At 45.9% G+C, this 25370-nt stretch overlaps 1 protein-coding gene across 1 annotated transcript in view; it reads left to right on the top strand.

Moving 5' to 3' along the window:
- Positions 1 to 25370, top strand: part of LOC105475888 (cadherin related family member 3) — a 113825-nt gene that overhangs the window by 39503 nt on the left and 48952 nt on the right. Inside the window, 12 exon segments of the mRNA XM_071094128.1 lie at positions 6211 to 6382; positions 8486 to 8588; positions 9301 to 9399; positions 11230 to 11456; positions 13783 to 13954; positions 15611 to 15732; positions 15734 to 15865; positions 17783 to 17964; positions 20097 to 20257; positions 22262 to 22293; positions 24435 to 24451; positions 24453 to 24481. Of these exon segments, the coding sequence (XP_070950229.1) occupies positions 6211 to 6382; positions 8486 to 8588; positions 9301 to 9399; positions 11230 to 11456; positions 13783 to 13954; positions 15611 to 15732; positions 15734 to 15865; positions 17783 to 17964; positions 20097 to 20257; positions 22262 to 22293; positions 24435 to 24451; positions 24453 to 24481 (1448 nt within the window).

Raw genomic sequence — 25370 nt, 5'->3', positions numbered from 1 at the left:
TGGGCAGCTCCATTCCTGTGGCTTTGCAGGGTACAGCTTCCATCTTGGATGCTTTCACGGGCTGGCACTTGAATGTCTGTGGCTTTTCCAGGTGCATGGTACAAGCTGTCAGTGGATTTACCATTCTGGGGTCTGGAGGACAGTGGCCCTCTTCTCAGAGCTCCACTAGACAGTGCCCTACTAGGGACTTTGTGTGGGAACTGCAACCTCACATTTCCCTTCTGCACTGCCCTAGCAGAGGTTCTCCATGAGGGGCTGCCCCTGCAACAAACTTCTGCCTGGGCATCCAGGCATTTCCATACATCCTCTGAAATCTAAACAGAGGTTCCCAAACCTCAATTCTTCTGTGTACCCACAGGCTCAACACCACATGAAAGTTGGCAAGGCTTGGGGCTTCCACCCTCTGAAGCAATAGCCCGAGCTGTACCTTGGCCCCTTTTAGTCACAGCTAGAGCAGCTGGGATGCAGGGCACCAAGTCCCTAGGCTGCACACAACAGAGGGACACTGGGCCTGGCCCATGAAACCATTTCTTCTTCCTAAACCTCTGGGCCTGTGATGGGAGTGGCTCCCACAGAGATCTCTGACAGGCCCTGGAGACATTTTCCCCATTGTCTTGGTGATTAACATTCAGCTCCTTGTTACTTATGTAAATTTCTCCAGCTGTCTTGAATTTCTCCTCAGAAAATGGGATTTTCGTTTCTATTGCATTGTCAGGATGCAAAATTTCCAAATTTTAAAACTCTGCTTCCTTCATAAAACTGAATGCCTTTAACAGTACCCAAGTCACATCTTGAATGCTTTGCTGCTTAAAAATTTCTTCTACCAGATACCCTAAATCATCTCTCTAAAGTTCGAAGTTCTACAAGTCTTTAGGGCAGGGGCAAAATGCCACCAGTCTCTTTGCTAAAACATAAGAAGAGTTACCTTTGCTCTGGTTCTCAACAAGTTCCTCATCTCCATCTGAGACCACCTCAGCCTGTATTTAATTGTCCATATCATTATCAGCATTTTGGTCAAAGCTATTCAACAAGTCTTAAGGGAGTTCCAAACTTTCTCATATTTTCCTGTCTTCTTTTGAGCCCTCCAAACTGTTCCAACCCCTGCATGTTACCCAGTTCCAAAATTGCTTCCAGATTTTCAGGTATCTACAGCAGTACCCTACTCTATTGGTACCAATTCACTGGATTAGTCCATTTTCATACTGCTGATAAAGACATACATGAGACTGGGTAATTTACAAAAGAGGTTTAATGGACTTACAGTTCCACGTGGCTGGGGAAGCCTCACAATCATGGCAGAAGGCATGGAGAAGCAAGTCATGTCTTACATGGATGGCAGCAGGCAAAGAGAGAGCTTGTGCAAGGAAACTCCCCGTTATAAAGCCATCAGATCTTGTAAGACTTATTCACTATCACAAGAACAGCACAGGAGAGACTTGCCCCCATGATTCCATTTCCTCCCACTGGGTGCCTCTCACAACATGTGGGAATTCAAGATGAGATCTGGGTGGGGACACAGCCAAACCATATCAGGTACCAACCAGCTCCCTTGCCTTTCAGTTTCTGGTTGGCCAATGGGGAGTCCTGGAAAGACGGAAAGAGGAGGGTCAGTCTCCCTCCTTGTGAGCTGGGTACATCCCTCCCCTGCCTGAATATCTCCATTCCCATAGGCAGCTCTCTGTCCCTGGTGGCAGGGCCTGCTTCCTCCACTGGCTCCCCTGGGCCTAGAGGTGGTAAGGGTGCTTCACTCTCATGAGCCCTGAGATATTGTACTGTCCCATGAGATTTCCATATACTCTGTGAGCACCTTCTTCATAGTCCCTTTACTGACCCCTCCTAGAATGATCTTAATTCACCAGCTGCTTCCTGCTGATACCCCAATAACGTCAGTCACAATCTTGAGCACATAGTAGGTTCCTATCCCAACCTAAGCCCTACAAGTCCATCAGATGGGTGGGGATAGCTGCATGGGTAGTTAGGATTGTGACTTCGACACCTTTACATGCATAAATTGAGAGATGTCTGGGCCCTGGGGATGGAGTAAAGACAATTGGCAGCATCACACTTACACTTTATTTGACATTTTAAATCTGTGCTAGCACTCTTGGGTGGTTCCAGTATATCCTGGGAAGTTCCTGCCCTCTTCTGTCCTCCTGCTCTTCCTTGTTCCTCTGCCCTAAGAGGTAGGGGGTGAAGGTTAAGAAGTGAGAATGTCTGGAGAGGGCTGTGCTGTCTCAAACCTTCCTTGTCCATTTTCTCTCTTCAGTGCATATCTGTTAATTGTATATTTGGCTTCCTGCAGTCCAGATTCCCCTGGGGTATGGGAGGATAGTTTGCAGACTGTGTTCCATATTCCCTGGTGAAACTGCAATTTGAATATCCTAGACTGTCCAGGCAAGCCCAAACAGAGTCCTGCTCTTGATAATCTTCCCTCCAGATTAGCCCTGAAGGCCGAAGTGAAATCCATAACTGGACTAACTGCATTTATTACTGAAGATAATCTAACCAAGGCTCAAGTCCCTTCTCTGGGCTCTTCTAGCGGGAGGACCTCTCAGCCACCCTATGAACGCCAAGATGTAAGGAAAGGCAACGAAAGGGACGCCTCCTCTGCAGTTCCAGCGGTGGAGGTCTTCAGCCTAAAGCCCAGTCCCGCGTCCCAAGGCTGCATAAGGGTGGGTGCGAGAGGGGTGAGAAGCTCTAACCTGCAGCACCCGCCATCCTCCCAGCCTGATACCTTCTCCAGCCGGACTATGTCAAAGCCAAGCACACAAGCAGGTCCAAACAGAACAAAGTGACAATGGCAGTGGTTCTGCCACAGTCTCTGACACTTGCTCTTGAATGTTTGTTCCCTCCCCAGAGGCTGTGGGCGCGGTCTCTGCTATGGAGTTCTTGAGAGCAGGTGGCAGAGCGGGTGGGGTCAGCGCGGGTGGGGTCAGCGCGGCTGCTGGAGGCCGCGTGCTGTGCTCCGGCTGGGAGGAGGGCGGCCTGGAGGAGGCGGGCGCCCCCTGCTGCCCGCGAGGGCTCCTGCAGGCTCCCAGCCCTTCGCACCGTAGCCCCTGAGGCTTTCCCAGGCTGATAATGAATGAGCCCAGGGCCCAGCGGAGGCTTCCGAGGCACCGTGACAACCCCCGCTCTGGTTGTAAATTGTCAGGCTCTTCACTGAAAGCACTTCGCAAGCTGTTTGTGAGCAAGAGGTGGAGCAGTTTGGCTGATTCAGAACGGGCTGGACACAGTCGCCTTTGCATGGGGAGAGAAACATGGTCTGATGGCTGGGAGCGAAGATAGTCCGCTTTTGAGGCAGGGATTGCTGAGTGAGGGGAGTGGCTTTCCAAGTTAGGCGTTTAGGGGAAAAAAACCCAGCTGTCAGGGACGAATGAGAGAACAAGCCAAGCAGTTCTGGGGGGCCAAGTGAAGAGGCCTCTGTTGGAGTGCCTGAAATGTCTGGCTTCAGAACCTTGGATTCTTTAAATGATGCAATCTCCCGGCTTCTGCAGAGTTGAAATCAAGGCTTAGATCCCCAAACCATCTGTGAGCCTGGATACTTATCGATGGAAGTTAAAGTTTACAGTGACTCTAACACTGCAGAGGATCGAGTCTGTATACATCCACTTTCCTGGACAGGCGTTGAAAATGCTTGGAACCACTCTTTCTTCCCCCGTGCAGTGGCGACAAGAATACAAACCTCTATGAGATGAGGAAATTAGAGATAGTGTTTTTAAAGTGCTCGGTATGATACAGCATGCAGTTGGTGTTTAATAAGTAATGTCTATTCTAAGTCCCTATGAATGAAACCATGACATTGTGCAATCAAGGCAGGAATGATCAGACTCCAATCCTGCTGAAATACAGAGGTAATCTTTGCCAATGAAACATCATGGAGACTCCATTACACCTGTTTTCGCTCCAGCAAGCAAACCTGTTATCCTCAAGCAAGTGGCCCATGACCATTCTTACTGTCAGACTTTGCTCTGTATGCACTGAGCCCAGAGCCAATTTTATCTGCCATGAAAAGAGGATGTGGAACAAAGAAGGGAGCAGAGTTTGGTTGCAGAGAGAAGTATATGCTCCAAGAATGAGATGCTAAGATGGGGTTAAATGTGCAAGGCTATTATTAGGGGAGATGCCTGTGGCAGAAAATGGGGAGAGAGATGGACAAGGCTGGGCAAGTCATCAGATCATGATGCAAGGCTGATCTGAGTAAAGGAAAGAGGGAGAAAAGGTAGTTGGACATATTCTAGGCTGCCATGCAGTCTAAGGAGTGTTCAGCTAGGGCATTGGGGGTCCTGGAGTCAGTGTCAGCTGACACAGGACAGGAATGAGCCTTAGTATCTTTGCCATGACCAGTTGTTGGTACGTGGCCTCACCACAAACACAGTGATGGATTCAGAGCCCAGCAGCTGAGGCCGATGGTCAGTTATGCTCTCATGGTTGAAGGTCTTCCAGGCACATTCTCATGACAGCCACGATATATTTTTGTAAGAAATTCTACCAAGGCAAAATATGATTAAGATAGCCAAAACAAACAAAAAAGAAAGAAAAGCCACAAATTCCTCCCTGCTTGCTCTGCATGCATGCTCCTTTGCAATGTGATTTTTCTGTTCCATCAAGAGATGGGTCTCCTTGAATCTGAACTTGACCATGTGAATTGCTTTGACCACTGGAGCATTAACAAACATGGCACAGCAGAGGCTTGGAAAATGCATGTGCATTGGGATTTGCCCTCTCTTGTTACTTTTGGAACCGAGAGACCTCCATGCAATGAGCCTAGACTAGCCTCCTAGAAGATGAGAACAACAAGAAGCAGAAACCAAGCACCTTCCCACCACTGGGCATGTGAGTGAGGCCATCCTAGACCATCCATCCCCAGCCAAGCTGTCAGTGACCACAGAGACCAGCTGAGCCACACTTAAACCAATAGGACTGTGGGAAAACCTGTAGTACTGTGAGAAATCATAAATGCTTGTTGTTTTAATTCACTCAGTTTGGGGATGGTGTGTTATGTAGTAAAAACTAATTGATATCATTTATGTCCATTTTATAGATGGAGGAACTGAAACCTGGAGACAGGAGAAAGCCCCTCAATGATTTGAAGCCTCAAGGTGTTCATTGGTCTCCCTCAAAGCCTTCTACAACAAGCTGGGCTTGATGGGAAGGCTCTGAGTTTGGGGGTAGCTTTATTCATTTGTGTTATTTGCCTAAACCCTGGAGTCTACTGAGATTGAGACTCCCAAATTTGACCATTAATAAACATCTTTTGGATGAATAATATGAAGGTGTTAGGAGGCCCTTCTAGGCCATTGAAGCCACTAGAACACAAGTCAAGGAATTCTCAATCTTCAAAGCATGGGAGATGAGGGGTACAGGGATTCTCCCTAGCCCAATTAGAAACTCCTTCAGGCAGGAGGTAAAATTTGTATTTCTTTTCTATTCTTCTTCACAACTGTGCTAGTCTTATAAGTCTATTGTTCATTCATTCAACAAATATTTATTGAATGTGCCAAGAAACTAGCAAAGATCCTTGCCCTCATAGAGTTTACTTTCTAGGAGGGAAATAGACAATAAACAGAATAAACAAGAGAAATATATGGTGCATCAGATAATGATGTGTGCTGGGAATTAAAAATAAAGAGGGGAATAGGAGAGGAAGTACGGGGCAGGGAATATTGCCATTCTAGATCGGGTAGCCTCACTGATAAGGTGACATTTGATTAGATAGATGAAAGAAAGTGAAAGTGTGAGTCACGTGGGTATTTGGGGGGAAAGGATTCCACAGTTAGTGCAGTGATGCTGAGGCCAGAGCCTCATGAAGAGTTCAGGGAGCACCAGAAGGCCAGAGTGGCAGGAGGAGAGTGAACAAGGAGAGGAGCTAGTGGGAGACGAGTTCAGAGAGGAAAAGTCAGGCACGTCCTGAAGCATCCTGCAGATCAAAAGTGGGACTTTGAGTGAAATGAGGAGCCATTTGGGACTTAGGAGCAGAGGAGTGACATGATCTGACAACATGTTAACAGGATCCCTCTGGCCGCTGTGTTTAAAATAGCCCAAAAGGTAGCAAGGGCAGAATCAGGGAGACCAGTTAGGAGGTGACTGCAATGACCATGGACTCACTTTGAATTGCAGTTAAAGTAGAGGTGTCTAGCCCAGGACCCATGCGAGAAGGAACAGTCGATTACCATTTGTTGGGGGAAATACTGGATTGTGTCTTTTCACCAGCATTATGGTGCTGGAAAGAACAGCCAAGGGGACGTTGCTTCTTGACCTGAACAAGTTCTGCTTTGATGATGACCGTGAGGTACCAAACAACAGATTCAACTTCACCATGCCATCTGGAGTGGGGAGCGGCGGCAGATTTTTACAGGATCCAGCTGGCTCTGGGAAAATTGTGGTCAGTTAATGGTCATTGCATCATTAAAAGGGCATCGGGAATTGGTCCAACATGCATCGTGCTTTTGCTGCCCCATAGAGAGAAATTTCCAAGGTAACCCCTCTCAGAGCGACCATAACTGACAGGCTTAATAGTGAGTCTGTGTTCCCCAACCGCTCTTTATTTTACCCCGGTTCCAGGAATCGTTTGTTACACATAGTTGTGCCTGGGCTGCTAAGGACTGGATTCGTTCTTGCATAGCATGCAGTTTGTGTGCCTGCTTAGCATGCCTTCACAGACACATCAGTGCCCTCTGTGCTCAGGCACTTTTGTTTATTTGAGTGCTCATTCCCGGCCCATAGAGGTGTGAGGTGATAGAAAGCAGGGCCGGGACCTTGAGTGTGTCTGGATAAATTCCACACCGTGGAACCACTGGAGACCAGAGGAGAGTGAGACAGTGAGGATGTGTAGGGAGCCCCCTCCCTGGCAACTCCAAGGGACAAAAGCTGCATTGGAAGAAGGATGGACATGAAAAGTGGGTCCCAATGAGCGGAGTTAGACCTTTCCTTACAGAGTTCCTGCTGGAAGGTGGTAGGGAAGGAGAAGAGAAAAATGAAAGGGCTGGGAAAGCAGCAGCCTCAGGGAGGGAAGCCAGCAACCCACTACCCTTCCCCTCACCCAGCTTTCTTCTCCACCTCCCATCCCAAACCCTTCTTCAATCCCCAAGAACATCTCACCCACTTTATTCATAGTGCCATCTTAAAAATAATTTCTATTTTTTTCTGTTTAGGAAATTAATACATGTTCATTGTAGAAAATATAGAAAGCACAGAAAAGCATCACCATTCACTGATAACCAGTGTTAATAGTTTGGTACATGTCCTTCTTGTCTCTTTTCTATAGATATATTTTATGTCTATTTATACATATATGCATAGGTATATTTTATTTTTATTTCTTTATTTTTAAGAGACCGTATCTCACTCTGTCACACAGGCTGGAGTACAGTGGTGCAATCATAGCTCACCACAGCCTCAAACTCTCGAAATCCAAGGCTCAAGTGATCCTCACATTTCAGCCTCCCTAGCAGCTGGGACTACAGGAGTGTGCCACCGTGCCTGGCTTATTTTTTAGGTTTTTCTAGAGATGGAGTCTTGCTATGTTGCCCAGGCTAGTCTCAAACTCCTGGTCTCAGGCAATCCTCCCACCTTGGCCTCCCCAAGTGCTGGGATTATAGGCATGAGCTACTGTGCCCAGCCTGCATATGAATTTTAAATACAGTAGTGCCCCCTTATCCACCGGGGATATGTTCCAAGACCCCTAGTGAATGCTCGAAACCACAGATAGTACCAGACCCTAAATAAGTTATGTTTTTTCCTTCTATACATAAATACCTATGGTAAGTTTAATTTATAAATTAGGTAGGATAAGTATTGACAATAATAATAATAAAATAGAAAAATTATACCAAAATACTATAACAAAAGTTATGTGACACTGGGCATGGTGGTGAACACCCATAGTGCCAACTACTTAGGAGGCTGAGATGGGAGGATCACTTGAGGCCATGAGTTTGAGGCTACAGTGAGCTATGATTACACCTGTGAATAGCCACTGCACGCCAGCCTGGGCAACAAAGGGGACCCCTATCTCTAAAAAAAGAATAAGGAAAACCAGTTATGTGAATGTGGTTTCTCTCTCAAAATATCTTATAGTGCTGTTCTCACTATTTTCAGACTGTGGTTGACTGCAAGTAACTGAAACTGTCAAAAGCAAAACCACAGATAATAAGGGGGGACTACTATAATGAAGTAACCCTGCATATAAGATTCAATTTTGTGCTTTTCTTCAACGAATCTGAAGTTGTGGTCCTGAGCAATAGTGCTTAATGAACATCTTTGTACATGGATTCTCTCTCCTGGTAAATCATTTCCATTAAGTTCACTAGCAGTGAGCAAAGGTATGGTCATAACTTTTTAAAGTTCCTCATTTTTATGGGCAAAGTGTTCTCCAAAAGCGTTTTGCCAATTTATATATCCACTAGCAGTATATGAAAATATCTCTCACAGCCTAATAAATAGGATTGTTTAATCTGTATAATCTACTATCTCTGTTTTAGTCTAGCTGATTGGTGATCTAGACTATGAAAATCCAAGTAACCTAGCAGCTGGCAATAAATATACGGTGATAATCCAGGTGCAGGATGTGGCCCCCCCTTACTATAAAAGCAAGTATCATTTTGTTTTATTTCATGAGTGTCTTTCTTGAGTATCAATGACTAAACTCTGCGGGGCAATACTCGGTATTGTGCTAGGTCCCCCATCTCACTAGTACTGCCCTCATGCAAGGACCCCCTCTTTCTCGGCTGAATTGCAACATGTAAGAGTCTTTGAAGGGAAATGCAAATGCCATCATATGACTTCCTTGGTTAAAGCCTTCGAGCATCTCCTGTAGCTGTCAGTTCAAGTTCCAACTCTTTGGCTTGGCATACAAGAATTTTCATCATTTGGTTGCTGCTTAATTCTCCGGCTTCACCTCCTGTCACTTGCTTCCAAGCCCCCATATTTTTCCAACTGGGCAAACAGCTTGAAGTTTTCCAGAGTGAATTATGTGGTTTTATACCTTGGCATTTTTGTATACGCCTGCAACACCTCCCAATATCGTCCCTGCCCCATTTGTCTAATTCTGTCCTTATAAGGCTCAGCTTGTTCTTTCTCCTGGAAGCTGTTCCTCCTCTGGGTTCTGTAGTGCTCTGTGCGCTCATGTGCTTATCAAAGGGTGACCACCCTCAGCGTCTAAAAGGCAGGAGCTCCCGTGTCTTAGTCACCTGGTATCCCCTATGCGCAAAGCCTGTACCCAGGAGATTCTTTAAAGACGTTGAATAAACAAATGGATGAGTATGGATTTGTGATTGAATGTGTTTCTATTTCCATTTTTAGGTAATATCTACATTTATATCCTAACAAGCCCAGAAAATGAGTTTCCTCTCATTTTTGATAGGCCATCCTACGTATTTGATGTGTCAGAAAGAAGGCTGGGTAAGTAACAGACAAGACACAGACCAGAGGGCTCTCAATGGACTCCGTCCAAACGTGTGTTCTGCGGAGTGGAAAGCTCCCTTCTGGAGGCCTTGCATGCTGTTGTGCACAGTGATTCACAGCTGATTAGTATTTAGTGCACCTCTTATTTCTTTTAAATTTTCCTTGCTGCTGAGGAGCCCTTCAGGTGAAACTTGGACTTTTGAAAACTGTTGATTAAACTGCATTTCTTGGAAGCCTCTGATTGCTTCCTTGTCTGTTTGCCTGATTCCGCTAATCCTCCCTTTTCCTAGCTTAAGTTTTCTCTTGGTCTCCACTGTGAGCTTTATCCTGCTCACTCAGAGAATTAAAATTTAAAAACAGAAAAGGTTTCCCATTTCTATATTTCCTTCATTTATAAACAAAATAAAGACATTTTCTCTCTCCCCTACTAGGATTCCCTGAAGGCCTATTTTTCTGCCCTTTGCAACACCCTGCTTTTCGCAGGCTCTTCCCCCATTAAGGAAAAGACTCACTCCCCACTTTCAGCTTCACTTTCTGCCTCTCTCGCTCTCTCAGTTTGAAGGTAATACTATAAGTGCTGTGTAATAGACTCCTCACAGCCTTGCATCTTTAGATCATGGATCCTTTTTCCATATTAAAAACAACAACAACAAATCAAACCAAAACCAAAACACTCCCTCTAAAATGATCCATTCTCTTTAGGATGGTCTCCATTTCCTGACATTAAGTTTTCAAGCAAAAGGCAAAATGAAGGTCCAAAGAAAACGCTTTTAATTTCTTATACCTTATCCAGTCAATAACAAATTCGAAAGGAATAGACTTTCTGGGAATTCACAGATCTTACTGCAGTTCTTTTTGATCACCTACTTTGGGTCACACACTTAGTGCTGGGATACAGAATTGAACAAGAGAAGGTTTCTGCCCTTGAGGAGTATAATTTATGAGAAGGAACTCCTATAAAACAAGCAAGCCAGAATGCTAGCAGCTCCACCAACAGTATTTGTAAAAATTGCAAAATGGAAGAGGACTTAAAAATCTATAATCTGTAATCATCAATTGCTAAATTCTTTAACAATTGTTTATTTTTATAAGAGCAATTCATGCTCATTATAGAAAATTGAAAAACACGGGACTTTTAGAAAACACTGCTGCAGAGATGTATGTGTGAGGATGTATGTTCTTTGTACTATTGTTTCTGATAGCAAAATGATTGGTGTCCCTGGAGTCTATATAAAGGCATAAATTGCTGGGCGTGGTAGCTCACAAGTGTAATCCTAGCACTTTGGGAGGCCAAGCCGGATGGATCACTTGAGGTCAGGAGTTCGAAACTAGCCTGGCCGATGTGGTGAAACCCCGTTTCTACTAAAAATACAAAAAGATTAGCCGAGTGTGGTCGTGGGCATCTGTAATCCCAGCTACTTGGGAGGCTGAGGCAGGAGAATTGCTTGAACCTGGGAAGTGGAGGTTCCAGCAGGTTGAGATTGTACCCCTGCAATCCAGCCTGGGTGACAGAATGAGACTCTGTCTCATGCGCATGCGCGCGCGCATACACACACACACACACACACACACACACACACACACACACACACAGGCATAAATTATCTATTACAGCTCACAGGACTGCTTGGATCATAGGGCCAGTTACCTAGCGGGTATTGGTTAGCATTATTTCAATTTAGTAGAAGTGAAGCTATAAAACAGAGTTTGGACAGCAAGGAGACTTCCAGAAGTCCTTCTTCCCATGGCAGGGAGGACATCGGTTCCTGAATCATCCTTCCCTACCTCTTAAAAGCAGGACTTATTGCAGGTACTTTATTCCTCCAGCCAGAACCTGAGTGGGACAGGTGCAAGCCACTGATAAAGACCTCCCCCAGCGCAGCCTCGTGTACTCCATCTCCACCGGAGGGGCCAGCCTCCAGTACCCGAACGTATTTCGGATTAATCCCAAGATGGGAGAACTCCAGCTGGTAACTAAAGTAGACTACGAAACAACCCCTATCTATATTCTCAGAATCTAGGCCACCAACAATGAGGACACAAGCTCTGTCACTGTGAGTGGGGCTGCTTGCTATAGTCCCGGTAACCCAACTGGTTGACTCAGGGTCTCTCTGGCACCCACAGAGTGTGGATGTGGCAATGAGGAAACTTCCCAGGAGCACATCCTGCAGGTGTGGTGAGAAACAAATAAAGGTGCCCTGGGAAATAAAGATCTACGTTTTTCTTTTTTTCTTTTTCTTTTCTTTTTTTCTCTTGTTTGAGACAGGGTCTCGCTTTGTAGCCCAGGATAGAGTACAGTGGTGTAACCTTGGCTCACTGCAACTTTCACCTCCTGGGTTTAAGCGATTCTCATGCCTCAGCCTCCCAAGTAGCTGGGATTACAAGTGTGCAGCACTGTGCCTGGCTAAGTTTTGTACTTTTAGTAGAGACAGGTTTCGTCATGTTGGCCAGGCTGGTCTCGAACTCCTGAACTCAAGTAATCCACCCGCCTCAGCCTCTCAAAGTGCTAGGATTATAGGCGTGAGCCACTGCACCCGGCCCCACCTTTTTTTGAGGCCCAAGTCTGTGGGTGACTGAGAAAAGCACTGAAATTGGTGGCCAGCTATTGGAATGTCTGGTGGACCCACAAAGCCACTTTGTGGGACAAGGTTCCTCTTGTGGCCCTTTAAATCTCGCTTTGCCTTCACTGAAGGCTGTTGGTGAAATGCACACTGTCCAGAAGTTGAGTGTGGTTTTGGAGTTATGCATTTCCTCCCCAGGAGCAGTTATGCCATGTTCCTACCCTGCCTCTACGCACACCAGATGGGGTAGATCTTAAAACGATGCTGTGCTGCTATCTTGCTTCCCAACCTTTGAGGCTGAGAATGTTGTTATATACAGATTCTGAGTCAGCGGGTCTGGGACCTGATATTCTGCATTTCTGACATGGTTCCAAGTAGGGTGGCACTGCTGGTCCCCTGCCACACCTCGAGTGGCAAGGGCCTAATAGGTCCCTGTTGTTAGTGGTTTGGATTATCCAGCGGCAACATGATAGCCACAAAGACCAAACTATTCCCTGGTCCTTCCCATTAGTAAACTAAAAAAGCATAGAGGCAAAATGAACTCTCAGTTAGCAGCAGGCAGCCATAGACAAAGATTGGCTCAGAGTCAGGAGACCAAGTCATTTTTCACCTTTGATCCCAGTTTTCCGAGGGAGTCTGAGCAATGCTTATCTCGGTGTCCCTATTTCTCTCTCTCTTAAATAGAGAGTCACCTGATAACCCTGTGCCTGAATGGTCCGCTTCCTCTGATAGCTTGCTTCGAATTAATGGGATGATGTTTTTAATGATGTGCAAGGTTTGGCATTGCTACCCAAGGAAAGTTGGAGATAATTGCAGTGTTTGTTAGGCTGGGGTTTTTTTTTTTTTTTTTAGAAAAATGAATGGACCCTACTTTGGGAGCTAACTAGAGTGAACATTTCAATTTATTCCCGGGCTCAGAAATAGCTGAAATCCCAAATTTCAAAGGTAGTATGAATATGACTCAAAATTCATAAGCTTTTTAAAAAGGGTGATGAACTAAATGATCACACAAGTCCCTTTCAGGGCTGATGTTCTACGATTCTGTGCTGGCAGGCATCCCAAGTTATATTCCAATTCAGCAGGCATAGAAGACAGCGATGAAAGAGAATAGGCTGGCCCCTGTTTATGGCAGGGTAGCCCTAGGGCTTAGTAGAGTGCTAATAGCCCAGGTTACAGATGAGATCCCAGCTTAACCAGGCCTGCTTGTTCTGTCCCAGTGGGTCTTAGTCCTGGCTCATATTAGAATCAGCTAGGGAACATCAGTGAGGGCCCTGACCCCTACCCTCCAATCTATTGGGTCTGAAGAGGGCCCAAGAAAGCAGAGCCAGTGTTGAAAACCATTTCTGTATATGCCAGAGTTAAAGAACTTCCAATCCACAAGGGGCAGCAGGCAAGGCAGTACATGGAGTCACCGTAAATCCATACCTTCTTGGAAAAACAATTCAGTGTCATCTGCAGGTGAGCCTATGTGTTCAGGTGCATGTGTGTGTGGGGGTGGGTGGGACAAGGTATGCATACACTACATGTGTACACACACATGCACACGGGGTAGAGAGTAATAGCGTAGGATTTGGAGTAGGACAGACCAGGATTCAAATCCCAGCTCTGCCATTCACTAGCTGAATGATCTTAGATCAATTACCTACTATCTCTAAACCTCCATTTTCTCATCCATAAAATGGGAATAATCATGTTATCTATCTCATGTGAGTTTAAATGAGCTAATTTATGGAAAGTACTTAGCGTGAAAACTGCCTACACACAGTAAGCACTCAATGAGTTTTAGCTACTGAGAATGACCACCTTCTTGCTACTCTAGGTTACCATGAACATCCTTGAAGAAAATGATGAAAAGCCCATTTGTACTCCAAACTCTTATTTCCTGGCCCTCCTAGTGGATCTGAAAGTTGGCACAAATATTCAGAATTTCAAGCTGACGTGTACTGACCTTGATTCCAGCCCCAGATCTTTCCATTATTCCACTGGCCCAGGTATAGTACTTGGTGTCAACAACCCTGACCCTGTCTGTGAGGACCCTGAAGTTGTCTAGGGTAGGGGTCTGTGCTCACACACTGATCTGGGCAAAGTGGGATGGGAGTTGGGAGGGCATTATTTTTTTGAGATAGGGTCTTGCTATGTTGCCCAGGCTAGTCTTGAACTCCTGGGCTCAAGCAATTCTCCTGTTCAGCCTCCCAAGTAGCTGGGACTAGAGGCATGCATCACCGCACCCAGCTTGCTGGGGAAGTGTTTGAATGAGAAGAGCAGAGATACAGAATCTAGCAGCCCCTATGCTTCCTGATGCTCCTCTCGGTTTCCCCTTCTCGTCTTACTCCTCCCAGACCCCATATGTGACTGCTCAAAAGCCCAAGAAAAGGGTGAACCCCATCCCCTAATTCCTGACTACAGTATGAGTGATAAAGCCTATTAGCATCATTAGAAAAAATGCAGTCCAACTTTTCAACCACCTCTTTTCCTGAAAGCTTGTAGTGGGGGCAGGGAATCCCAGTCCTCTCTCTGGATAATAATAGATTAAATAGATTAGGTGCATTTTGAAATGTGTCCTCAGGAATTCTCTTCTGCTCCATTCATCTTCTCTCTTTAAAAATACACCATTCTAGGGAAAAAAGAGCACCCCTCAATGGAAATTAGACCAAAATAGCTCATCTAATGAAGTGCTGGGGCCAGAGATTTAAACCCAAACAAGCAGAACAATTCCACGTGAGAGAGTAAAAATCCATCCCTGCTGCCTGCTGTGCCCTTGGCCGAGCAGGAACTTGAACAGTAGGAAGCCTCTCGAGCTGGCTGTGTCACAAAACCCAGGGGCAGAAACTGCCTCGAGACTGCAGTTGCCGAAGATGGAAATAATCCATACTGAGAGCCCTAAGGCCTTTATGGAGCATTTTGCTGTTAAGGGAGCAAAAATTGCATCATCTCCTGCTCCATTTACTGGTGTTCAGTTGGTAATGAGTCTGGAGCCAGTGGAGGAATGAGCAGGGGTGTGCTTGGGCTGGCAGCCTCTCTGCCCCAGGCTCCCTGAGCTGAGCCATGAGCCCCAGCAGAGCTGCGTGTGTGTTTGGGGGTGTGATGGGGTGGGTTCAGGAGGACCTGGGACTGCCATTCCTGCAAAGCCAGGAGGCACCTTCCTTTGGGGGACTCCAGGGACATCCATAACCAGTGTGACCCACTGGGTCCCATGAAAAGCATGCAGTGAACTTGGCCTATGGCTAGGGATGTGACCTATTCTACCCTCTTGACGCCCACTCATTTGTCTGAGTGTGAATTACAGTGTTGTTACCAAATAATTGCCGGGTGAGAAATCAGAAGGGCTGCACCAGGGTTACAAAGTCTCTGCTTAATACTCAGCAAGATGGCACCTAGGCTAAGGGTGTTGTCCTATTGTCCTTTTCTACTCAGCCTTGTTTATAGCCACGCTGGTTGTGAGCAAGAGTTTCTTTGTATTAATGACATCTCTGGTGCAGTTAAAGCCTGTAGCATATAACTAATCCAGCTCTGGTGTGTCACAGATACAGTCTACACTTGAGGTGTGGACATTTGAGAAAAAGATTGAGTGCAGTTTTCTTCTAAACCTTTATTTCTTACTCTCTTTTCTTCCTTTTACCAACACCCCTGCATCAAATCTCATTTAGGTAACATCAACAATCATTTCACCTTCTCTCCCAATGCTGGTTCCAACGTCACACGCCTGCTGCTTACATCTCCCTTTGACTATGCTGGTGGGTTTGATAAGATCTGGGACTACAAGCTACATAACTGTCTACATAACTGATGACAACTTGCTGTCTGGCAGGAAGAAAGCTGAGGCTCTTGTTGAGACAGGGATAGTGACACTGAGTATTAAAGTCATTTCCCACCCAACCACTGTCATCACCACAACCCCCAGGGTAAGGGCTTTAGGACCTGGAATCCCCAGGCATGTTCCCTTGTGAGTTATGTTGATGGAATTCTTTCCCCTGCCCGGAGATATGTGGGGTGGACTGAAGAGTTGCGGTATTAGGATGTTGCCAAAAATGGCAACCACGGGCTGGACTGGAGTAGCTACAGGGTGGCAAAAATCTGGTGAGACCTCAGACTCATAAAACCACTCATATTTCCTGTTCTGGTAGAGAAGAGTGTATTGTTTGTGCAGAGACTTGTGAGAGATCAGACCTCAACCACCTGTGTGGCTTGTGGCACAGGAACCGATTTTCATGGGCATGCTGCCAGATGCTACCTTCACAGCCCCTCTCTGCATGTTCAGAAGAGTCTTTGCAAATCAATATCCATGAAATCAGGTTGCTTGCTTACTGCTGGGTGCCCTTTTCCACACCTTTTGAAGAATCACCATGTACCAATCTGTACCCTACACCCCACCTCCACTCCAAAAAATTCATCCAATCTACAAATATCGATTTAATGCCTATAGTGTGCCAGTCACTTTAGCAAACAAGCCAAAAATGATCCCTGCTCTCAGGAAGCTTATTGTATGGGTGAGTGGTTCTCAAAGTGTGGCCCCTAGACCATCAGAATCAGCACCACCTGGAAACTGCTTGGAAATGCAAATTCTTGGGCCCAGCCTAGATTATTAAAGTTATAGGTCACCCAACCATGATCATCACCATGACCTCCAGGGAAGGATGCTGGAAGCTGGAATCCCCAACTCTATCCCCTAACCTAATGGATCAGAAACTCTGGAGATGGGGCCCAGTGAGCAGTGTTTTTAATCAGCCTTTCAGGGAATGCTAATGTGCATTAAAGCCTGAGAGCCACTGATCTAGAGGGGCAGATAGATTACAAACAAGTATTCAAACTGACAAAGTAAATACAGACTGTGGGAAAGGGTAGGAAGAAAATGACCAGGTGCTATCACAGAATCGGCTTGGAGAAGGAAGGGAGAGCCTGGAATCTGACAACAGGATTATCTCCCCTGCCCCTTAGAGGAACTGGCTTGCATCTATGCTAATTCATCTGTCCCCTTTCTTCTTCTTCTTCTTCTTCTTCCTCCTCCTCCTCCTCCTCCTAGTAGAAGCTGCACCCTTGGTCAGCAGCCTCATACCTGCAGCATGCCAGAAGGAAGATAATCAGAACCTTAGAGAACCCCCTATGGAGGCGGCCAGCTTCTTCTCAGAGTCTTCCCAGGAGCTGGTTCATGCTTCTCTTTCCCGTGCTCAAGTCAATATGACCCCAGTGAATGGAGGTATATGGCAACCCTAAGGACTTTCCTTGTGGGAGGAGCTGGTAGGCTCCCCTGAGTGAGGAGTTCCCACCTTTCTTGGGCTCAGAGCATGACCTAATTGTGACATCTCCAATCCTGAAACCTCCATAACTTGTTTGTTATCTGTCTCCAGCTCTAGGAAGCAGATGCTGAACTTGAGGCTTTGCTGTGATATCAGCCCACTCCTCTGGCAGTGGCAGCTTGTAGTTGAGAAAACACTGAAAAGCCTACAAGGTGTTTAAAAAAACAACTTTCGTGGCTTATGCCGTCTTGGTGAGAGACAATGGCTATATTCGTCCCTGGGTTATGCCCAGATATGGTAGAAAAAAAGCCAATGGACTTTTTTTAGCTTTAGGGAAGAGGAAGACAGAGAATAAAATTAGGCCTACAGTTTTCAGTTCCCTAAAATTTCTGGGTTTTGATCTAATGGATGTCTGCGAAGACTATAAATAAGGTGATGGGTTGAAGCAGCAAGAACTGTGAGCACACAGATGTCCAATTTATAGAGCAATAACAAAGAGTGGAATATATACTCAACACGAGAGAGTGCTGAATGTCAAAATCACTACCACCCTCCACTCACCCTCCCTGCTCTATGTTGTTCAAGCTCAGGGTCACCTACCAGGTCCTGAGGAAAAACGTTTACTCTCCATCCGCATGGTATGTGCCTTTTGTCATCACTTTGGGCTCCATATTGCTTCTGGGTCTCCTGGTGTCCCTGGTTGTCCTATTGGCCAAAGGCATCCACAGACACTGTGCCTGCAAGACTGGGAAGAAAAAGGAACATCTGTAAGTTGCCAGTGGGCTGGGCCCTCTTCCCCTCCTCCTTTAGGACACTTTCTGGTGATATTAGGAGAAGGAAAAATGGAGAATCAGGATTTCTCTACAAGGCAGGTTGCCTGGAATGAAGGCAGGAAAAGGAGATATGGGGGAAGGAATCCCAGCTCCCCTCAGTCCTGGTGCACTTTTTTTTTCACCTGCTAGGCCAGGAAACCATCCTTTTGGCTTTCCCTGGCAACCTACTCTGTCCTTGAGGCTCTCAATGAGACTGGGGCATCAACCTTCTGATGACCTTGACCTGGATAAAACCTTCAGAAAAGCCCTATTGTGAATAGTGATAGAATATCCCATGCTCTTATTTGTAGAATATTTAAAGGATAGTATGGAATTAAGGCAAGCACACAAAACCAATAAGGGAAATAAGCTTGTGTCTCCAGTGACTCAGCTGGGTTTTTGTGTGACCAAATAATTGTTAGTGTTTTGCATGTGGTCTCAGTCTCTCACTCTTAAGGGTTATAAACGCAGGCCTGTTTTCTCTCTTTCCAATTTTCACCTGCCCACTAATATGCCTCTTATAGTGCCAATCTGTGATGTGTCTTTTACTGGCTAAAAGTGAGGTAGTAGAGTGACATGAAGAGAGCACCAAAGAATCACAAACTTCTCCCAGAGCCAGGCTTCTTGATTCTCGGTAGCTCTTAACAACTTACAGCTTAGATGGTTCTGAGCCTGAGTTTTGGAGTTCGATGGGCCTGGGCTCGAGTCTTAGCTCTACCGTTTTCTTGGAATATGGCTTTGAGCAAGTCACCGCCTCTGTGAGCTTGAATTTTCTTGTTTGTAAAATTAATCAACTAAATGAGCAAATGCAAACAAGGCACTTAACTGTATTCCTGATACAGAGTAAATGCTTAGTACACTACCCAGACATTTTTTACAAATCTTGTTTCCTTATTCTTCACAGATGAGTCCCAGTGAGTTCAGGATTCTAGATTCCAAGTTTAGCTCTATGCCCAAGTATCTTGAGGTATTGGAACCTCTGAGTTCTAGGATCTCTCAATGGCAAAAAGAGGGGGTGATGAGACATGTGTGCCTTTTAAGGGCATTTTAAATATTAACGATTAACTGTCAAATAACAAAATGTATGGATGAAAGACTGTATAAAAGTACAAGGCATTAGAATAAAGATGTGCATTGCATTTTGCCGTATTTATTGCGAAAGTTTGTTGCTATGGGCAACCTTGACTTCAAGGTAAGAAATCCTCGAGCATCTGCTGAAATTAAAAAAGGCATTTTTGTTTGAACTCTATTCACAAATTGATTTTTTTATAAAAACAGCTCTAAAAGAGTAATTGCTTATAAGGATGGTGGTGTACTGTAATGCGATTTGGATAGAAGTTCTTGAAGAAACAAATCCAATAGACACTGTAACTCTCATGTAATTTATGGCTAAATGTTAAATATGTACCTTGAAGCTGGTTCTTTTAACTTAGGTTGTAAATATTAATTGTTTTCAACATGGTTGACTTAAAAAAGCAAAACTAGCTAGAAAACCAGACTCAGACTCAACCTCTCTGGAAATTAGTTACACCATATGACAGCCAACTTTTATCAAAGAGCAAAGAAGAAAATTAGAGTTACAGAGTTATAGAATCCAAGGTGATCGTGGGAAAGGTCGTGGGGTCCAAGTCCAGCTCTTCATGTGACAAGAAACCAAAATGTAACTGCCAGCTCTCAAGTCTCCCTGCTGTGAGCCAAGCCTTCTGCTCTGCTAGCTCTTAGGGAGAAAGGGATGGGGCAGGAAGACTCGCTGGGCAGTCTGACTAGGGCAGTCATGTCCTCACCAGGTGTTCTCATCAGAGACAATGTATTCCCTGAAGTTTATAAGGGGATACTTTTTAACTCATCAAATTCTCAGATACTTTTTAACTCATCAAATTCTAGTCCAAAGCCAATAGTGATGAAGCTGCTTTGTTTGAAGCAGGTGTGGTGGTCTAGTCTTTCTTGTCCCTATCCCTGGCACCTCTTTCAGTCAACCCCTGTATCTCAAAGGGCATAGTTGCCCAAAGAACCCCATGGTGTCATGTACGTGCCAGTGCAGCATACTTTCAAGTGAATTAATATCCCCTCTTTTTTCCCCTGCATAGGACAAAGAAAGGAAATAGGTTCGTACCTGTTTCCCTCATCTGTTGTTTTTTGCTTGCTCTGTTGTGCTACATAAAAAGGTTCCTACTCGGCAGAGAATCAGGCTGCGATCACGTCTTGGAGCATTTTCAGCTGCATCTTCCGCGGATGGAAGGAAGTGGAGGTTGGTTGCAGCTGGAGAATGGGAAGGGCAGGGGCACAGTATCTTGGCCCACCTGGATCTCTCAATTTGGTCCTGTCTGTGCCCTACCTAGCACCCTCTCCAATCAGCTCAGTTGAACACCTAGGTCTGTCCCTTGCTGCATGGCACAGGAGGAAAGAACTCTCCACGTGTTAAATGTAGACAAGACCTGCTTACTGCTGCCCACGGAGGGTGTCCTGAGGACAGCTAATGCTTTGTGCTGGACACAGGCCTCTTTTGAAAGAACAAATAAGGCCGGGTGTGGTGGCTCACACCTGTAATCCCAGCACTTCGAGAGGCTGAGGCGGGTAGATCACAAGGTCAGGAGTTTGAGACCAGCCTGGCCAGCATGGTGAAACCCTGTCTCTATTAAAAATACAAAAAATTAGCCGGGCATGGTGGCACACACCTGTAGTCCCACCTACTTGGGAGGCTGAGGCAAGAGAATTGCTTGAACCTGGCAGGCAGAGGTTGCAGTGAGCCGAGATTGTACCACTGCCCTCCAGACTGGGTGACATAGCGAGACTCTGTCTCAAAAAAAAAAAAAAAAAAAAAAAAAAACCAGATAATACTTGATACCCAGATTCTAATGGATTTGATCATTTCCACAAATTATTTAGATTAGACTAGTGAGAAAGGGGAGATGGGGGTGGTGAGATGGGCCAAGAAAGCTGAATGACTTCAAGGAAGTGGGTACATTGGAGGGGGGGCGGGGAAGGTCCATCTGAGCAGCTCCAGGTCTGAGGAGGTGTCCTGGCCCGGCCTCAAGTAGACTCCAGAGTGTTGGGGAGACAGGACAAAGAATTGGACAGTGTTTTAATTAAAAAAAAAAAAAATGCTTGCTTTAATCACTTCATTCACAGACATGTGTCTGACATGCTTAAGGCTTGTCTCAACAGGGTTAGAAATTTGATTATAGTGGTTATTGATCATATTGAGAGTGATGATTTTAATAAATGAGATTTTCACAAACTGTCTCTAATCCCACTTTTTAAAAAGGGGCTGGGGGCTGGGCATGGTGGCTCACACTTATAATCCCAGCACTCTGGGAGGCCGAGGCTAGAGGATCACTTGAGCCCAGAAGTTCGAGACCAGCCTGGGCAACATAGTGAAACCCTGTCTGTAGAAAAAAATTTAAAAAATTAGCTGGGTGTGGTAGTGTACGCCTGCAGTCTTAGCTACTGGGGAGGCAGCTGAGAGGATGGCTTGAGCTTGGGAGGTCAAGGCTGCAACGAGTTGTGAGTGTGCCACCGCACTCCAGCCTGGGCGACAAGAGTGAGATCCTGCCTCAAAATAAAATAAAACAATGAGCCGGGCGCGGTGGCTCACGCCTGTAATCCCAGCACTTTGGGAGGCCGAGGCGGGCGGATCACAAGGTCAGGAGATCGAGACCACGGTGAAACCCCGTTTCTACTAAAAATACAAAAAATTAGCCGGGCGCGGTGGCGGGCGCCTGTAGTCCCAGCTACTCAGGAGGCTGAGGCAGGAGAATGGCGTGAACCCGGGAGGCGGAGCTTGCAGTGAGCCGAGATTGCGCCACTGCACTCCAGCCTGGGCGACAGAGCGAGACTCTGTCTCAAAAAAAAAAAATAAATAAATAAAAAAAATAAAACAATGAAATAAAATAAAAGGGCTTGGGGAATGAATGCATAAAACTCCCACTTTATGAAAAGAGGTATCCAATCCAATCTTTCTTTCTTATCTTAAAAGCCATTTAAAAGCCAGTTTTCTAGGTCCACTGATAACAAGCTAGAAAAAGAGTAAAAAAACCCTACTGTTGTGTGTGTATATACATATGTGTATGCATTTTTTTTCTGAGAAGATGGAAAGCTGTCAACAAACACATCTACAGACAGAACAATTCTTTGCTGTGTCTGCAAGACTGAGATCGAAGCCTATTTAGGGGAAATACCATTGTGGGGGTGGAATTTTAAGGTCAATTTAATGCCCAAGAAGCTTAACTTCTGCCTGTTCTGTTCTCTGCAGAAACGAAGACTGCAAAGAGAGACGTTGTGGTGGTGAGTATGGGCAGTGTGGGGCACCAGGCATAGACACTGGGGGATAGGGGCCCCATCTCCCCCGAAGGCAGGCCTGACACAGCCTTGTGGGCATGCTTATCATTCAGAGAGGTGCTTGCATTTGGCTACTGGAACAGATTGCTGTGTGACGAGCTCCTGATAGAATCTGTTCCCTCCACTGAACATGCCTGCTGATATATTTGCAGAAGAACTGGATTTCATAAATATTGAGTAGTGGTGTTTATTATCTATACCAGCTCTCCACGAGAGTGAGTTGGGGGAGTGAAGCTTAAAGACCAAAACTAGTGCTTCAGCCTCCAATGATATTTAAATTTTCTTTCTTTCTTTCTTTTTTTTTTGAGACACAGTTTCACTCTGTTGCTCAGGCTGGAGTGGAATAGCATAATCTCGGCTCACTGCAACCACTGCCTCCTGGACTCAAGCGATTTTCATGCCTCAGCCTCCCAACTAGCTGGGATTACAGACATGTGCCACCACACCTAGATAATTTTTTGTATTATTAGTAGAGATGGGGTTTCACCATATTGGCCAGGCTGGTCTTGAACTCCTGACCTCAAGTGATCCACCCACTGCAGCCTCCCAAAGCACTGGGATTATAGACATGAGCCACTGCGCCCAGCTGATTTAAATTTCCTTTGCTCTTCCAGTATCATGCAGAAAAGTGACAGAGAAAGGGCCCTGCCTGGTCCGGGGTTGGCTCTGCCCACTTAGCCTTATCACTTTGGGGACTTCCCTGGCCTTGCTGAGCTTTAGGTTCCTCGCCTGTAAAATGGGGGGTGAGGACATCTGCCCTGAGATAACAGATGGAGGAATAGTTTGAAAATTGTTAAGTGTCACACAAATGCAAAGTGTTACAGGATAGCTGGAAAGTTCCCTCTCCTCCACCTCTCTCTCTCTCTCTCTCTGACATAACCTTCTCTACCCCCTGGGGAGTGAAGTGAAAGAACTTGAAGGTGGCTCCCTCCAGCTCTTCCCTACCCTCATGAGTAAGGCTTTGTCATGGTCCAAGCTTCATGAATTTGTTGCATGATAATTCAATGGCTCCTCCCATGAGGAAGTCAATGCAGGGCGCTGGAATTTTGGCTTCAGGCACATCCATCCCCTAAGTCTTCTATGTTCTGGCCAGTGTACAAACAGGAAGAAGAGGCAGTCTCTGGTCTCCTGGGTCTGATTGTCTAAGGCGAGTACCCTTGGGGATGCCACTTAGAGATTGCTCTAGAACTATGTAATATTAAATTAGTCTATTAAATAAATACCCGTGACCACAAAAAGTGGGGCTGCTTAGCTGGTCAAATTGATGAAGCCTGTGTAATCCCCATTTCCTCTCTCTTCAGAGTTGGGGAGTTGTGGGGAACTAGGTAGGGGATCCTTTAAGTGATAAAACCTGGGGATTGGAAAGCTAGCCAAACTCCAAACACAATCCCTGCTACTGTGCTAGCGACCCTGACTTTGGCACCTCTAGAGGGCAGCATGTGAGGGAAGGGGTGTTTCTATGGGGACGAGGGACAGGTGCATTAGGCAGAAGTCAGGTCCTGGAGGGTGGCACCGAGGACATATCAGGGAAGAGAAGAGACCTGGAGCACAGGACTTAGGTGAGGCCCAGATGCGACATTGCATTGGCCTAGGCAATGGGAGGCCGCCGCAGGGGAGGGCCGGAGTGCCAGGGCCAGAGGTACGGACACCTAGGAGCTCACCTGTGTCCACCTTGACAATGCCTGACAGCGATCCACTGACAAAATGTAGGTCTTAGCCATGCTGTGTGGCATTTCCACTCTTCCTTCTACGCTTAGATTTTATTTACTCAGGATGCTTCCTTAACCCCCAAGTGTGGTTTAAATGTCTCCTCTACCCCTACCTGTGCCCCATGACAGCCTACATCTCCCCCTCAGAGCCTTATCACTCTGCATTGCAGCACCTGTTTGTAACTGGCAAGCTTTGTACAGGCAGTGCCCATGCCTGCTTTGTTCACTGCTGTGTCCCCAGCATCTAGTACAGTGCCTATTAAAGACTTAGAAGTCAAGAAGGCTTTGGGTAAGGAACTTGGGTTGTAAGGATGCATGGCTTTGCCTGGGGGGAGGAATGTAGGGTTATGTTTGATGCCGTCTCTGTCTTCTCCTTAGGAAACTATCCAGATGAACAGTCTTTGATGGAGAAGTCATAAATCCAGGTAATTAAGTGGCAATACCGCTGTAAGAATGCTTTTCATATTCCAGACTGGTAGAAGCATGGAGGACCTTATCCAATTTCCTGCTTTTAACTCATTTTGTCAATCCGTTTGGCTATGTCGCCTATACAGTGCTGACTCTTCCAGGCTAATACAACGTGAGATCAGCTGTGAACCCAGCTGGCTTGCAGATGCTCAATTACAGGATCACTCTTGTGAGGCCTCAGTGGGTCTCCACCTAAAGGCTCACGTTCAAGGGCCATGCCTCTTTCTTGCCTCCCTTCCTAAATTACGAACCAGCTGAGGCAACTGGTGAATCCAGGAATCCACGGTTTTTTCCTGCTTTTTGGTACTCATTGCGCCCCCCGCCCCCCATCCACATTCTTCCTGGATGCTTCTAATAGCATTTTATTAGTAGTGGAAGATACAGAGAAATGGCAAGTGTAGTTTCTTTTTTCCCTAGATCAGGGCCAAGAATTTCTTCTTGGTCGGCAAGATGAACATAAGGTAGAGCTGGCCTCCAGAGCTCTCATCACCCCCGTGAAATCAGCTCCAAATTTAGCTCCTTTACACTCATCCCTCCACTTACAAAGGCTCAATTATAGACGTGAATAAAAGGAAGGAAACCAAATTCAGGAGGCAAGTGTGTTGGCTTCCTGCCACCCTCATATGCAAACGGCACCGGTCCTCCTCCTAAGGAGGATGGCTCCTCTCCAGTGAGAGGCTGCTGCCGCTGCTGCTGCTGCTGCTGCTGCTGGAATTAAATTTCCCTCTATTATTAGGTGCTTGTTACCATAATGTGCCCACATTAGCATAAGTGCTGGTGGGATCCTGAGCTGAGAGGCCACTCATGCTGTATGGAAATGACAAGAAGCAAGGGCTTGCCTTAAAC

The sequence above is a fragment of the Macaca nemestrina genome, chromosome 4 (assembly GCF_043159975.1).
Source record: "Macaca nemestrina isolate mMacNem1 chromosome 4, mMacNem.hap1, whole genome shotgun sequence".
Taxonomy (NCBI): Eukaryota; Metazoa; Chordata; class Mammalia; order Primates; family Cercopithecidae; genus Macaca; species Macaca nemestrina.
Note: the sequence above shows the minus strand (reverse complement) of the source record. Positions and strands in the feature narration are given on the sequence as shown.